General features: G+C 42.1%; 2 protein-coding genes across 2 annotated transcripts in view; both read left to right on the forward strand.

Moving 5' to 3' along the window:
• The first annotated feature begins 123 nt into the window (after nt 1–123).
• Nucleotides 124–5,269, forward strand: LOC139574583 (queuine tRNA-ribosyltransferase catalytic subunit 1-like). The gene is made up of 9 exons (XM_071399314.1): nt 124–568; nt 1,534–1,602; nt 1,884–2,022; nt 2,143–2,337; nt 2,577–2,715; nt 2,846–2,921; nt 3,123–3,232; nt 3,606–3,690; nt 3,768–5,269. Exons 1-9 carry the CDS (start codon nt 281–283, stop codon nt 3,918–3,920), a joined length of 1,254 nt encoding a protein of 417 aa, XP_071255415.1. The 5' UTR covers nt 124–280; the 3' UTR covers nt 3,921–5,269.
• A 4,477-nt stretch (nt 5,270–9,746) lies between these two features.
• The window catches only part of LOC139574271 (potassium channel subfamily T member 2-like), a 69,757-nt gene continuing 65,296 nt past the window's right edge, over nt 9,747–14,207 (forward strand). Inside the window, exons 1-2 of the mRNA XM_071398692.1 lie at nt 9,747–9,891; nt 10,015–10,112. Coding sequence (XP_071254793.1) covers nt 10,024–10,112 — 89 coding nt within the window. The 5' untranslated portion in view covers nt 9,747–9,891; nt 10,015–10,023. The remainder of the gene's footprint in view (nt 9,892–10,014; nt 10,113–14,207) is intronic.

Here is a 14,207-nt window from a genome sequence, read left to right on the forward strand (position 1 = left end):
TAATTGGCCAATCTCACTGCTTGTCTCTAATCACTCTCCTTTCATTGGCTAGTTGTTTTTAACGTCAAAGGGGTGTGTTCACCCCTGGACATTGCTTCAATGGACAAATTAATACTTGATGATACAATTATTAAATGACAAGACATGCAAGGATAGCTTCTACGAGTTTGCTGTCAATAGTATTGTAATGAAGACATATTTTTGACAACTCAATGCACATATTAGATTACTGTAGTTCCGGTATGTCACGTGCTTGTTGACGTCGTCTGTGTGCAACAACATGGCTGCGTCCCTGGCCAGAGTAGCTGCAACGAGCAGCCTTGAAAAAGGCATGGTTGTCAAGAAAGCCGTTTCCATCGTTGCTCCTCTTGCTCTCCGAATCATCGCCGAATGTCCAGTGACCAAAGCGAGGGCTTGTGATCTCACACTTCCTCACTGTACGGTCAGCACCCCAGTGTTCATGCCTGTTGGTACACAAGGCACGATGAAGGGAATCAATGTGGACCAACTCGATGATCTGGGATGTCAGATTTGTCTTGGCAACACATACCACTTGGGTATGAGGCCGGTAAGTGTAGCCCAATAATGTAAGAAAGGAGCCTAACGTTACTCGTTATAGTCCAAGGACCTTACATGTTCTGTTTAAAGGGGCAATCAGAATTTGCTACATCCATTTTTGGATTTATACATTAATGATATGTACCCATTGATTCTTGAAGAATATCATTTATAAATGCCTCGTGAGCTTAGTTCAACTGTCATACCCCCAAAATATATACAATATAACTTTGTTTTACTCCAATCTTTGTAAACAAACACAGTATAGCCTCAAAACATGGTCAAAGCTATAATTGTGATATCATGGATGGTCAGTCCTTGCATCCATAGTTCTGTCTATGAATTTGAGAATGGTTACAGTGGTGGAGAGGGGTTTTGTTATTGTTTCAACTGCTGATTTGCGCTTTAAAGGCAAATTTGCTCAGGAAGCCAAAACAGCCAAATACTCCATCTAAACAATTGATTCTCACTTGCGGTCCGGTTCTAGAAACATAAATCCCTCTACTTTCATATCACATCAAAATAATTTCGCAAATGCACACTTACTGTAGACTGTTTTAACTGGTTTAACACAGTTGCGGCCAACAGTGTTTTTCAGTGACAAAAAGCTGTAAAGCTGTGTATAACCCTATAAGCTGTGTATAAATGTAACTTTTTATTTTATTATTTATTGCTAATATGAAAGATATAAGGTCCTTATGCTTCCAAAACTGTACCGCAAGCGATGCGTGTTAATGTTCAGACTGAGCTTCAGGGCTCTTAACAAAACTCCCCTGTATAGAAGACGCCTTCGTCCAATAACTCTTATGTGTAATGTAATGGCACTGAGAGTCATTATCAAGGGCTACATTAAGTGGTGCTAGGGCTATTCACATTGTGTATCAAAGATGATTGACCTTGTAGACAGCTCTTTGTTGTCAGTGTCTGGTGTGCTGCAGACAGTGAGGATGGTGTTGTCTGTCTGTCCGATCACAGGGTCCTGAGCTGATTGAGAAAGCAAATGGCCTGCATGGCTTCATGAACTGGAAAAGAAACCTTTTGACTGTGAGTATCAGCTAATGTGTTGACTGCGTAAGTGGGCTAAAATGAACAAGGTTCTCTTTCACCCAAATGTCTGCTTTTCAAGATATGTGAGCATCATATGATGCAAAATGCATCATATGGGGAGGATTTCTGTATTTTGAAGGTCACATATCTTGAAAACTTGAGTGCTGTCAAGAAAAACATTTTGGGACTACAGTATGTCAATGATGGACTATTGAAACACAAACCAAAAGATCGTTTTTGGTTGGAATTTTCCTTGAATCCCTACCATTTCTACATAGGACAGTGGGGGCTTTCAGATGGTGTCTCTTGTTGAACTATCTGAGGTTACTGAGGAGGGGGTCAAGTTCAAATCTCCTTACGATGGGAAGGAGATCCTTCTGAGTCCTGAGCAGTCAATTGCCATACAGAACAGTCTGGGTAAGAAGGACACAATCCAGTATCCACTCCCAATGAATCAGTCTGGAAAGTAAAGCCACTATACTTCAGGTAGTACTCCTGTTCTTAATTTTAATATCGCACCATTTCTGTTTTGTCCAGGGTCAGACATCATGATGCAGTTGGATGACGTGGTCAGCAGTACGGTGACTGGGCCGCGGGTGGAGGAGGCTACGTGGAGATCGATTCGCTGGCTGGACCGCTGCATTGCAGCCAATAAGAATCCAGATAGACAGAACCTGTTTGCCATCATCCAGGGGGGCCTGAACGCAGAGCTGCGCAAAGCCTGTCTAGACGGTAAGATGTTTCATCTATGTCTATCGATGACTAACCTCCCTCAAAGCCATTCAGCACAGCAAATTGCTCTGTCTTCATGCCAATTAGCTAATTAGTTTAACATCTTATTTTGGAAATACAGTGGAAAAGAGCTAATGAAAAATACATTATCTGTGCAGATGCTGATACCAAATGTCGTGCAATTTGTGTATTTCCAGAGGATACATATCTTTTTTTTTCTGTTCCTGTGCTTTTTACAGAAATGACAAAACGGGATGTTCCTGGCTTTGCTATCGGTGGGCTGAGCGGAGGTGAAGAGAAGGATGATTTCTGGAGGATGGTGACACTCAGCACAGACCACCTGCCTCGGGAGAAGCCTCGCTACCTCATGGGGGTTGGGTATGGCTGCCATCTTCCTTATGTTATAACAGCACATTTCCATGCATAAATGACATAAGTTGCAAATGTTTTGTTGTGCCGTACAGATATTTTTATGTATGTGGTTCATGTGTTTTCCTGTGGGTCACAGTTATGCAGTAGACCTGGTGGTGTGTGTTGCTCTGGGTTGTGACATGTTTGACTGTGTCTTCCCAACACGCACTGCAGTAAGTATTCCATTCTCTTACATATTATGAGTCACCTACTCTATTAATTTACTTCGAAATAAGTATTCTTATCACAAGTGCAGAGATATCCAATAGCTTATTTTATAATTTAGTCCATAGCAGTACTACTTTCTTCATAATGATTATGTTGATGATTATGGTTATGATGATAATGAAGTGATCTTCTTCCTTTCATCTCAGAGGTTTGGCTCAGCCCTGGTCCCGTGGGGATCTCTGACGATTACCAAGAAGCAGTTTGCCAAGGATCTACAGGCAATAGACCCAGACTGCCAGTGCCCCACCTGCAGGAGGTAAAGGCATATTAACCCTGGTATACTGAGGGACAGAATACGGAGGGTTGAAGGAATGGAGTTTGTAGGGGTTAGAGAAACTGGTTTACAAATCTCAGTTCTCTTCAATGGAAGTTTTTAGTTGTAGGCTGAATGATTCTGAGGATTGTTTTCTCATGGGGCGGCAGGTAGCCTAGTGGTTAGAGCATTGGGCCAGTAACCGAAAGGTTGCTAGATTGAATCCCCGAGCTGACAAGGTAAAAATCTGTCGCTCTGCCCCTGAACAAGACCATCATTGTCAATAATATAACTGACTTGCCTAGTTAAATAAAGGTTAAATATATCTATTTTTTAAATACATTATCGGTTTTCTTTTGCTCCCCAATGACTCCAGGCACAGTCGGGCATATCTGCATGCTCTGTTCAAGAGTGACACCGCAGCCATGCATCACATTACCATCCACAACATCTCCTACCAGGTCTGTGTTTCTACAATGGTTTACTTACTATTTGCCATAGATGAGATAATAACCTTATCCTCTATCTTTGCGTCCAGCTCACTCTGATGCGGTCGATGAGACAGAGCATCATAGATGGTCGCTTCCCAGACTTTGTGAGGACATTCATGAAGAGAATGTTCCCCTCTCCTGAACAGTATCCAGGCTGGGCGGTGGATGCTCTAGGAACAGTCAACATCACATTGAATTAAACTGCTTTACACAGCCTGGGACTTCCTCTGAAATGGCCAATAAGACATTTTATATGAGAAATCAGATCTCCTTTTTTTAAATTGTTTTGCTTGTTATGAAATCGCTTTTTCTACATTTATGCTTTACTTGAGTAATTGCTTCTGCCTGTATATTCTGTCAGACTTATTACTGAATGGTTCAATGACAGTGATGTGCCTGAATATTTTACTGTCTTTATGATTTAGTTACGTTCATGTTTTGTTACAGTACGTTTTTTTTGGTCATTTATATGCTAAACATTCTGTTGAAAGTTATGAATTTACATTGTACTGCTTTCAACTCCTGTCAGACATACAGTACTTTTGTGACATCCAGTTTTCACTGCAGACCTTTTCAGTGTATGATAATGTAGGAGTGGAGTAGTGTTGTTGAAGTCCAGGAACTGTCTCCTCTGATATATTCAGACACTTTTAGTTGTTACCATGGCTACAGACCAGCGGCCCACCCTCTTTAAATTCCATGCATGACTTCTAACACAGAAATGTGGTCATAAACTAACAATTAGAGAGATTCTGAACATTTCCTAGGGCTTATTATCGACCTTTACCAGCAGGAGGAAGCGAATACATTTCTATAATTGAGTTCTGTTTTGTTGTGCAAGAGATGAGGACACAGGAACCCACATTTGTGTGCTTTTGACTTTGGGCCACTAGAGGGCAAAAATATTCTAAACCTGATGAAAATGCACGTGAGCCAGATTACACCATCTGTTTAGTTGACATGCTGGAGAAGTTTCATAGGAAGGAATGGGAATTATACCCACCCAGTTTGGTTCAAAAGCAGAGAAGTAGAGCATGTATGGTTTAGTCAGATTTGCATGCTGAGGGCAGACAGAGTAGTGGCAAACCAATTCTCAAGGAAGTGGCTTAGGGGATCACAATTTCCTGTGTCTCCGAAGTGCTACTTTCTCAAACAAAAAATGACACCCAATACAATGAGTTCCAGCAGTCAAGACAGTCAGAGGACAGAGAATAATAGGGTGTCATAATCTGCCATTGAAGCACACCAGGATCAAAGACACATTGGAAAACAATAGGCAAGATTTTTTTCTATGATTGGTTCCTGTTATTCTGTTAGAAATTGAGGTCCTTTCTGTTTCAGTTTTTCATTGTAAGACATCTAATTAAAGCTTTAATAGGCTACATTGCAGTTGTAAAAGCACCTGTTACCTCTAGTTGAGAGACAAGATCTTTAAATAAAGGCACCCTATATAGGCTACAGAGTTTATACATGGGTTGTAATTGTGAATACCTGTCAGTTATTAGTTTAGAATGCTAAACATATAATAATAAACATGTAATAGTAATGAGCAAGTTATTCTTTAATGAATCAACACGGTGGACAATCACATTTTTACCTAAGTCTGTGCGTGTCACTTGAATTAGATTATTTTATGGGATATTGTAGACCTATTGGATGAATTCTCTAAGAAAATCGCCTTTATCTACAGTCGTGGCCAAAAGTTTTGAGAATGACACAAATATTCATTTTCACAAAGTCTGCTGCCTCAGTTTGTATGATGGCAATTTGCATATACTCCAGAATGTTATGAAGAGTGATCAGATGAATTGCAATTAATTGCAAAGTCCCTCTTTGCCATGCAAATGAACTGAATCCCAGAAAAACATTTCCACTGCATTTCAGCCCTGCCACAAAAGGACCAGCTCACATCATGCCAGTGATTCTCTCGTTAACACAGGTGTGAGTGTTGACGAGGACAAGGCTGGTGATCACTCTGTCATGCTGATTGAGTTCGAATAATAGACTGGAAGCTTCAAAAGGAGGGTGGTGCTTGGAATCATTGTTCTTCCTCTGTCAATCATGGTTACCTGTAAGGAAACACGTGCCGTCATCATTGCTTTGCACAAAAAAGGCCTTCACATGCAAGGATATTGCTGCCAGTAAGATTGCACCTAAATCAACCATTTATCGGATCATCAAGAACTTCAAGGAGAGCGGTTCAATTGTTGTGAAGAGGGCTTCAGGGCGCCCAAGAAAGTCCAGCAAGCGCCAGGACCGTCTCCAAAAGTTGATTCAGCTGCGGGATCGGGGCACCACCAGTACAGAGCTTGCTCAGGAATGGCAGCTGGCAGGTGTGAGTGCATCTGCATGCACAGTGAGGCGAAGACTTTTGGAGGATGGCCTGGTGTCAAGAAGGGCAGCAAAGAAGCCACTTTTCTCCAGGAAAAACATCAGGGACAGACTGATATTCTGCAAAAGGTACAGGGATTGGACTGCTGAGGACTGGGGTAAAGTCATTTTCGCTGATGAATCCCCTTTCCGATTGTTTAGGGCATCTGGAAAAAAGCTTGTCCGGAGAAGACAAGGTGAGTGCTACCATCAGTCCTGTGTCATGCCAACAGTAAAGCATCCTGAGACCATTCATGTGTGGGGTTGCTTCTCAGCCAAGGGAGTGGGCTCACTCACAATTTTGCCTAAGAACACAGCCATGAATAAAGAATGGTACCAACACATCCTCCGAGAGCAACTTCTCCCAACCGTCCAGGAACAGTTTGGTGACGAACAATGCCTTTTTCAGCATGATGGAGCACCTTACCGTAAGGCAAAAGTGATAACTAAGTGGCTCGGGGAACAAAACATCGGTATTTTGGGTCCATGGCCAGGAAACTCCCCAGACCTTAATCCCTTTGAGAACTTGTGGTCAATCCTCAAGAGGCGGGTGGACAAACAAAACCCCACAAATTCTGACAAATTCCAAGCATTGATTATGCAAGAATGGGCTGCCATCAGTCAGGATGTGGCCCAGAAGTTAATTGACAGCATGCCAGGGCGGATTGCAGAGGTCTTGAAAAAATATGAAGGGTCAACACTGCAAATATTGACTCTTTGCAACAACTTAATGTAATTGTCAATAAAAGCCTTTGACACTTGTTAAATGCTTGTAATTATACTTCAGCATTCCATAGTAACATCTGTCTAAAATATCTAAAGACACTGAAGCAGCAAACTTTGTGGAAATTAATATTTGTGTCATTCTCAAAACTTTTGGACACGACTGTACACAGCTGCACAGTTATTTATTTTGCACAGTTGCCTGCATAACAATTGGCACGCCATGCAGAATCGACCAAGTGTGAACAAATACAACTTAACTGTTTCTTAATGCACTTTGGTAAAAACCAACGACCAGGGGGGTCTAACTCATTTTGCCCCATTGAAAATGTGTTATATTTCCTTGTAGACAAATTTTGCAAAACATATTTGACTATCCATCGTTTTGGGAATGTTCTGTGCTCTCTGAATGTTTGGGGATTAGCCTATTATCAAGCTGGACAGTCAAGAAATGGTATGAATGTACAGTTGAAGTCGGAAATGTACATACACTTAGGTTGGAATCATTAAAACTCGTTTTTCAACCACTCCACAAATTTCTTGTTAACAAACTATAGTTTTGGCAAGTCAGTTAAGACATCTACTGTCACGATCGTCGTAACAATGAAGAGAGGAGGACCAAGGCGCAGCGTGATAACAGTACATCTTCTTTATTTACCGAACACGAAACGAACACTGACAAACTATACAAAAAAACAACAAAGAAGCTATAAAACGAAAGTGCAGACACAAGCAACTAACGTAAAGACATAGACAATCACCCACAACCTACCTAATGACTATGGCTGCCTAAATATGGCTCCCAATCAGAGACAACGATAGACAGCTGTCTCTAATTGAGAACCAATCTAGGCAACCATAGACATACAAACACCTAGACTGAACACTACCCCATAAACATACAAAAACCCTAGACAATACAAAAACACATACATCCCCCATGTCACACCCTGACCTAACTAAAATAATAAAGAAAATTAAGATAACTAGGGCCAGGGTGTGACATCTACTTTGTGCATGACACAAGTTATTTTTCCAACAATTATTTTCAGACAGATTATTTCACTTATAATTCACTGTATCACAATTCCAGTGGGTCAGAAGTTTGCATACACTAAGTTGACTGTGCCTTTAAACAGCTTGGAAAATTAAATTAAATGATGTCATGGCTTTAGAAGCATCTGATAGGCTAATTGACATAATTTGAGTCAATTGGAGGTGTACCTGTGGATATATTTCAAGTCCTACCTTCAAACTCTTTGCTTGACATTATGGGACAATCAAAAGAAATCAGCCAAGACCTCAGAAAACAAATTGTAGACCTCCACAGGTCTGGTTCATCCTTGGGAGCAATTTCCAAACACCTGAAGGTACCACGTTCATCTGTACAAACAATAGTACGCAAGTATAAACATCATGGGACCACGCAGCCGTCATACCGCTCAGGAAGGAGACGCGTTCTGTCTCCTAGAGATGAACGTACTTTGGTGCGAAAAGTGCAGATCAATCCTAGAACAACAGCAAAGGACCTTATGAAGATGCTGGAGGAAACAGGTACAGAAGTATCTATATCCACAGTAAAACGAGTCCTATATCGACATAACCTCAAAGGCCGCTCAGCAAGGAAGAAGCCACTGCTCCAAAACCGCAATAAAAAAGACAGACTACGGTTTGCAACTGCACATGGGGACAAAGATCCTACTTCTTTTCTGATGAAACAAAACTAGAACTGTTTGGCCATAATGACCATCGTTATGTTTGGAGGAAAAAGGGGGACGCTTGCAAGCCGAAGAACACCATCTCAACCGTGAAGCACGGGGTGGCAGCATCATGTTGTGGGGATGCTTTGCTGCAGGAGGGCTGGTGCACTTCACAAAATAGATGGCATCATGAGGTAGGAAAATTATGTGGATATATTGAAGCAACATCTCAAGATATCAGTCATGAAGTTAAAGCTTGGTCGCAAATGGGTCTTCCAAATGGACAATGACCCCAAGCATACTTCCAAAGTTGTGGCAAAATGGCTTAAGGACAACAAAGTCAAGGTATTGGAGTGGCCATCACAAAGCCCTGGCTTCAATCCTATTGAAAATGTGTGGGTAGAACTGAAAAAGCGTGTGTGAGCAAGGAGGCCTGCAAACCTGACTTAGTTACACCAGCTCTGTCAGGAGGAATGGGCCAAAATTCACCCAATTTATTGTGGGAAGCTTGTGGAAGGCTACCCAAAACATTTGACCCAAGTTAAACAATTTAAAGACAATGTTACCAAATACTAATTGAGTGTATGTAAATTGATGACCCACTGGGAATGTGATGAAAGAAATAAAAGGTCAAATAAATCATTCTCTCTACTATTATTCTGACATTTCACATTCTTCAAATAAAGTGGTGATCCTAACTGATTTAAGACAGGGAATTTTTACTAGGATTAAATGCCAGGAATTGTGAAAAACTGAGTTTAAATGTATTTGGCTAAGGTGTAAGTAAACTTGCGTCTTCAACTGTAGGTCCATTGAATGCAAAGTGAGGATTAGCGAGCGGGACAGTCAATAAACTGTATGAATATAAGTCCATTATCATTTCTACACAGTTTTGATTTGGTTTTAGTCATTTGAAAGTATATAGAGAAATTAGGTCCTTAAATGGAATAATTTAATATCGCATATGACTCATACATGGTTTATTGAGTTTACATTAACAAGAATTGGAGCATGTCCTGAATAAATGAAAAAAATAAACAAGGCATCTTCAATAAAACGACAACACATCACTATAAAGCTCATGCAAATATGATTAGCTTGTGCAGTATTTAAAATGTGCCCTGCAGGGATTTGGGCTCGTAGCCTACTGCTCGTAGACTCAGAGTATGTAATTGTTCGAGCAAATGGGTCTGCTTTCGCAGCGTCCATAAGGAGCCAGCGGGTGTTCAAAGAGACAACCAGTTGCTCCGCATCCTGTCAAGCCAAAAGTACTCACGTGCATGTCACGGCGGAGCATCCTCGGCCTGTTGCATTGGAAGAAGAAAGATATTACATTGTGTCAGTAATAAATTAACAACATTTTAGGGTGCTCATACAGGTATGTGTTATTTGGAAGTTGAATAACAAAAGAGTAGTTAATTTTGATAAGACCCTCTAGAGGCGTCTCTGTTTGTTCGCGTCTCAATCTCTGGCATTGTGCGCTGGTGTGTTCGGCGCTCAGGAGAGGACCATGGTAGAGCTGGAGAAGGAGGTGCTCCCGCTGCCTCCACGGTACCGGTTCCGAGACCTGTTGCTGGGTGACTGGCAGGCTGATGACAGGTAGGACATCTATTCCAACTTGTTTATTCTGAAGAAACCTGTGTTGGCGCACAACAATCTAGCCTACCCATGGTACCCTGTAATTGCTCACAAGTTAAATGAATCGTAATTTGCAGTCCCTCACTAAACTAAGAAATTCATCTTTGCGTTGCCATCGCAACAAAAAAAGAGAACGTAGGCTACTGTAATAATGTCATTTTTATTGATCTGGCTCTGTTGATGGCGCTGTGAAAGAGGATAGGCTACAACGAGCCACTGTGCAGCAGCAACAGGTTTCATAATGGAAAAGACTGAACTAAATGCACAGACTCTATGTTAATGCTTGTGTGTGTGTGCATGCGTGTGTTTGCATATGCATTACGTTTTTTCAGCTATGCATCTTGTCCATGCGTGGAAGTCAGGCATGGCAAATCCATTTTGATATGAATAATTATGAACGTACATTTGGGAAAGTGTTAATAATTAGGTAGTAATGTGAGCCTCTGGCAGCCATTCATTTAGTCATTATACCACCTATCTATTATTTTTCAAGCCTTAGATTGGGTTGATTTATCATGCTCCCTTTCTTTACCCTGGCTAGGTATGGTCAGGGCTGTTCCAAAAGCAGAACATAACCTGTACTTAACCATCCATTTTCAGGATAATGTATTTGTTATGGTTTCCCCATGTATATTTATTAATATGGGTATGCTTGCCACACTTGGTGTGGATATTTAATTATAGGGACTAATGCAATACTGAACCACCATTTCACAACTGGACCCCTGGTTGGTAGGTGAGAAATGAGGACCAAAAGAGCAGGTTCACGTTTTTATTGGGATGAGTTTTGTCCTGGAGGCATAACTGAGCGATTTCCGATAGATAGGCCAGCTGCGAAGTCAAAATTCATGACGAAAAACACTAACCTGCACCAAAACACTTGCTTGTGGTCTTCCTCCTGAGTGGGTGTTTAAAATCATATAATTTAAGAAGACTATATGTACTGAACAAAAATATAAACGCACATGTAAAGTGTTGGTCCCATTTTTCATGAGCTGAAATAAAATATTCCAGAAATGTTCCATATGTACAAAAAGCTTATTTCTCTCAAATTTGGTGCACAAATTTGTTTACATGCCTCTTGGTGAGCATTTCTTCTTTGCCAAGATAATCCATCCACCAGACGTGTGGCATATCAAGAAGCTGATTAAACAGCATGATTATTACACAGGTGCACCTTGTGTTGGGAACAATAAAATGCCACTCTAAAATGTGCAGTTTTGTCAGACAACACAATGCCACAGATGTCTCAAGTGTTGAGGGAGTGTGCAATTGGCATGCTGACTGCAGGAATGCCCAACAGAGCTGTTGCCAGAGAATTGAATGTTCATATCTCGATCATCAGTGGCCGACAACGTCATTTTAGAGAATTTGGCAGACCATCCAACTGGCCTCAACCTCAGTGTAACCACGCCAGCCCAGGACCTCCACATCCGGCTGAGGAGTATTTCTGTCTGTAATAAAGCCCCTTTGTGTGGAAAACTAATTCTGATTGGCTGGGCCTGACTCCCCAGTGGGTGGACCTGGCTCCCATGTGGGTGGGCCTATGCCCTCCCAGACCCACTCATGGCTGCGCTCCTGCCCAGTCATGTGAAATCCATAGATTAGGGCCAAATGAATGTATTTCAATTGACTAATTTCCTCCTATGAACTGTAACTCAGTAAAATCTTTGAAATTGTTGCATGTTGCATTTATATTTTTGTTCAGTATAAAAAGGGTTGAAGAAGGCTTCCATTTAATCAACGTTATCCAATACTACAGAGGCAGTAATACTACGGTTGAATGGCCCTGGTCGCAAAAATAAACAGTAATGCTATAACATTACTGAAACAATATCTGAGATATGTCACAAATGGGGTGTTATAATCGTATTTGTCTCTCAGAGCTGAAAAAGACCCTAGCTTCACTTACAATACTATTATTTCCCATGAACTCCCAAAGGTCTTATTGTTAAGTGTGAAGTACAGGCCTTGTGGTCTGTGCATGGTCATCCTCTCACCAGTAGCCTCTTTTAATGTGTAACCTCACTCAGATGGGGAGAAAGATCCATCCTGGTTACAGTTCAGTGGTGAAAGCCAAGGTTGTCTTTAGCACAGTGAGACACTTTCCTTTCTTCGGAATGCGGATAGAATGTGATCTACATAGATATCTGTCCATCCAACCCCTAGAAAGAATAGAAGATCAGTCTTCTTGGTATTAACTAAAACACCGTAGCCAAATGTCTGAGGAGGAGGATGAAAAATGCATGTGACAGAAACAAAGTGGACATTAAGTGGGGAACATGGGGGCCATAAACATCAGGACTGTCCCCAGTGTCTGCATGGCTGAGAGCTTCCAGGAACACTGAGCAGATGTGCTTCAACTGCTGCTCCCAGAGAGAGCACATTGTTGTACTACCTATGTATAATGTATTCCCTACTGTAGTGTTTTGGAGATGGCAGGGTGCTCATCACTCCAAAGGCTTCAGCAGGCACAGTGCTGCTCCAAGCGACACTGTGGGATCTCTTCATGTTCACTCTGCACTCCTCTTTGTTGAATGTGGCAGCAGACACATTCTCTCTCTCTCTCTCTCTCTCTCTCTCTCTCTCACACACACACACACACACACACACACACACACACACACACACACACACACACACACACACACACACACACACACACACACACACACACACACACACACACACACACACACACACACACACACACACACACACACACACACACCTCCTCTAATCACACACCCAGCAGTTGGAACTGAGTGCCACTCCTCTTCAATGGGACTGGGTTTCAATAAGAGAAAAGTGACTAAATGATGTTTGAAGCTGGTGTGGTGATGGGAATGTAAGGGTTTGTGTGTGTGTGTGTGTGTGTGTGTGTGTGTGTGTGTGTGTGTGTGTGTGTGTGTGTGTGTGTGTGTGTGTGTGTGTGTGTGTGTGTGTGTGTGTGTGTGTGTGTGTGTGTGTGTGTGTGTGTGTGTGTGTGAGAGGTCGTGTGAGGTCGTGTGAGGTCGTGTGAGGTCGTGTGAGAGAGAGTTAGTGAGAAAAAGAGTGAGAGAAAGACAGAGACAAGATGAAAGCGAGAAGGAGGGATGCAGGGCATTTTATCCTATCCTGATTCATGGTGTTGATCCCAATGGCTGTGGGAGTATTACCAGGTAAAAAATGGACTCGGTGCAGAAGAGAGTCGGCTGATTAATGGTGACAGACAGCTTAATTCCCAAGCTGAATCACAGACAGTTTGTCCCGCATGTCACAATGTTTGCTCTATTAATCAACGCTTCAACACTCTCCCACTTACACACACACACACACACACACACACACACACACACACACACACACACACACACACACACACACACACACACACACACACACACACACACACACACACACACACACACACACACACACACACACACACACACACACACACACACACACACACACACACACACACACACACACACACACACACACACACACACACACACACAAACACACACAAACACGCAAACAAACAAACACGTACATACTCACACAAGGATCCTCACACACATGCTTACATATGCACACACACACACGTACATATCACATACTCACACACACACACACAACCAGAGAATGTTCACACATCTACGTACATAGTCACACATGTTCACACATCCAGACACACACACGCTTGCACGCATAAGTTATCTTTTTTCATATACACACACATTGTGCTCTGGGAAAACTCACATTTCTGAGCCCTTTAACTCCCTCTCCACTCCGTCGCCCATGGACCCTCTTCCCCCTCCACTATTTCCTCAACACATAGTACCATGTCGTTACTTTACCCTCCTTGAACTCCCTCCTCCCCTTTCCATGTTTGTTTTGATTGCTGGAGTGCCTCTTGTCTTCACACACCACAAATACTCTGCTCAGACCTCCACTGAAGTAGCCTCATGGCAAACATTCCTGTAAGCTCGCGAGATCAGGCGGCTTACAAGGCTACCGCTCAAGGCCTCTCGTCTGGATTCTGAATTCTGAATTTAACTACTGCAGTGG

The sequence above is a fragment of the Salvelinus alpinus genome, chromosome 1 (genome assembly GCF_045679555.1).
Source record: "Salvelinus alpinus chromosome 1, SLU_Salpinus.1, whole genome shotgun sequence".
NCBI classification, from domain to species: domain Eukaryota; kingdom Metazoa; phylum Chordata; class Actinopteri; order Salmoniformes; family Salmonidae; genus Salvelinus; species Salvelinus alpinus.

Excerpts from the sequence above, each read along its gene's own strand:
- LOC139574583 (XM_071399314.1), top strand. The coding sequence starts at position 281 with ATGGCTGCGTCCCTGGCCAGAGTAGCTGCAACGAGCAGCCTTGAAAAA. Across the intron at positions 2,023-2,142 it reads TGCCATACAGAACAGTCTGG|GGTCAGACATCATGATGCAG; the intron begins GTAAGAAGGACA and ends TGTTTTGTCCAG. Across the intron at positions 3,233-3,605 it reads CAGTGCCCCACCTGCAGGAG|GCACAGTCGGGCATATCTGC; the intron begins GTAAAGGCATAT and ends CAATGACTCCAG.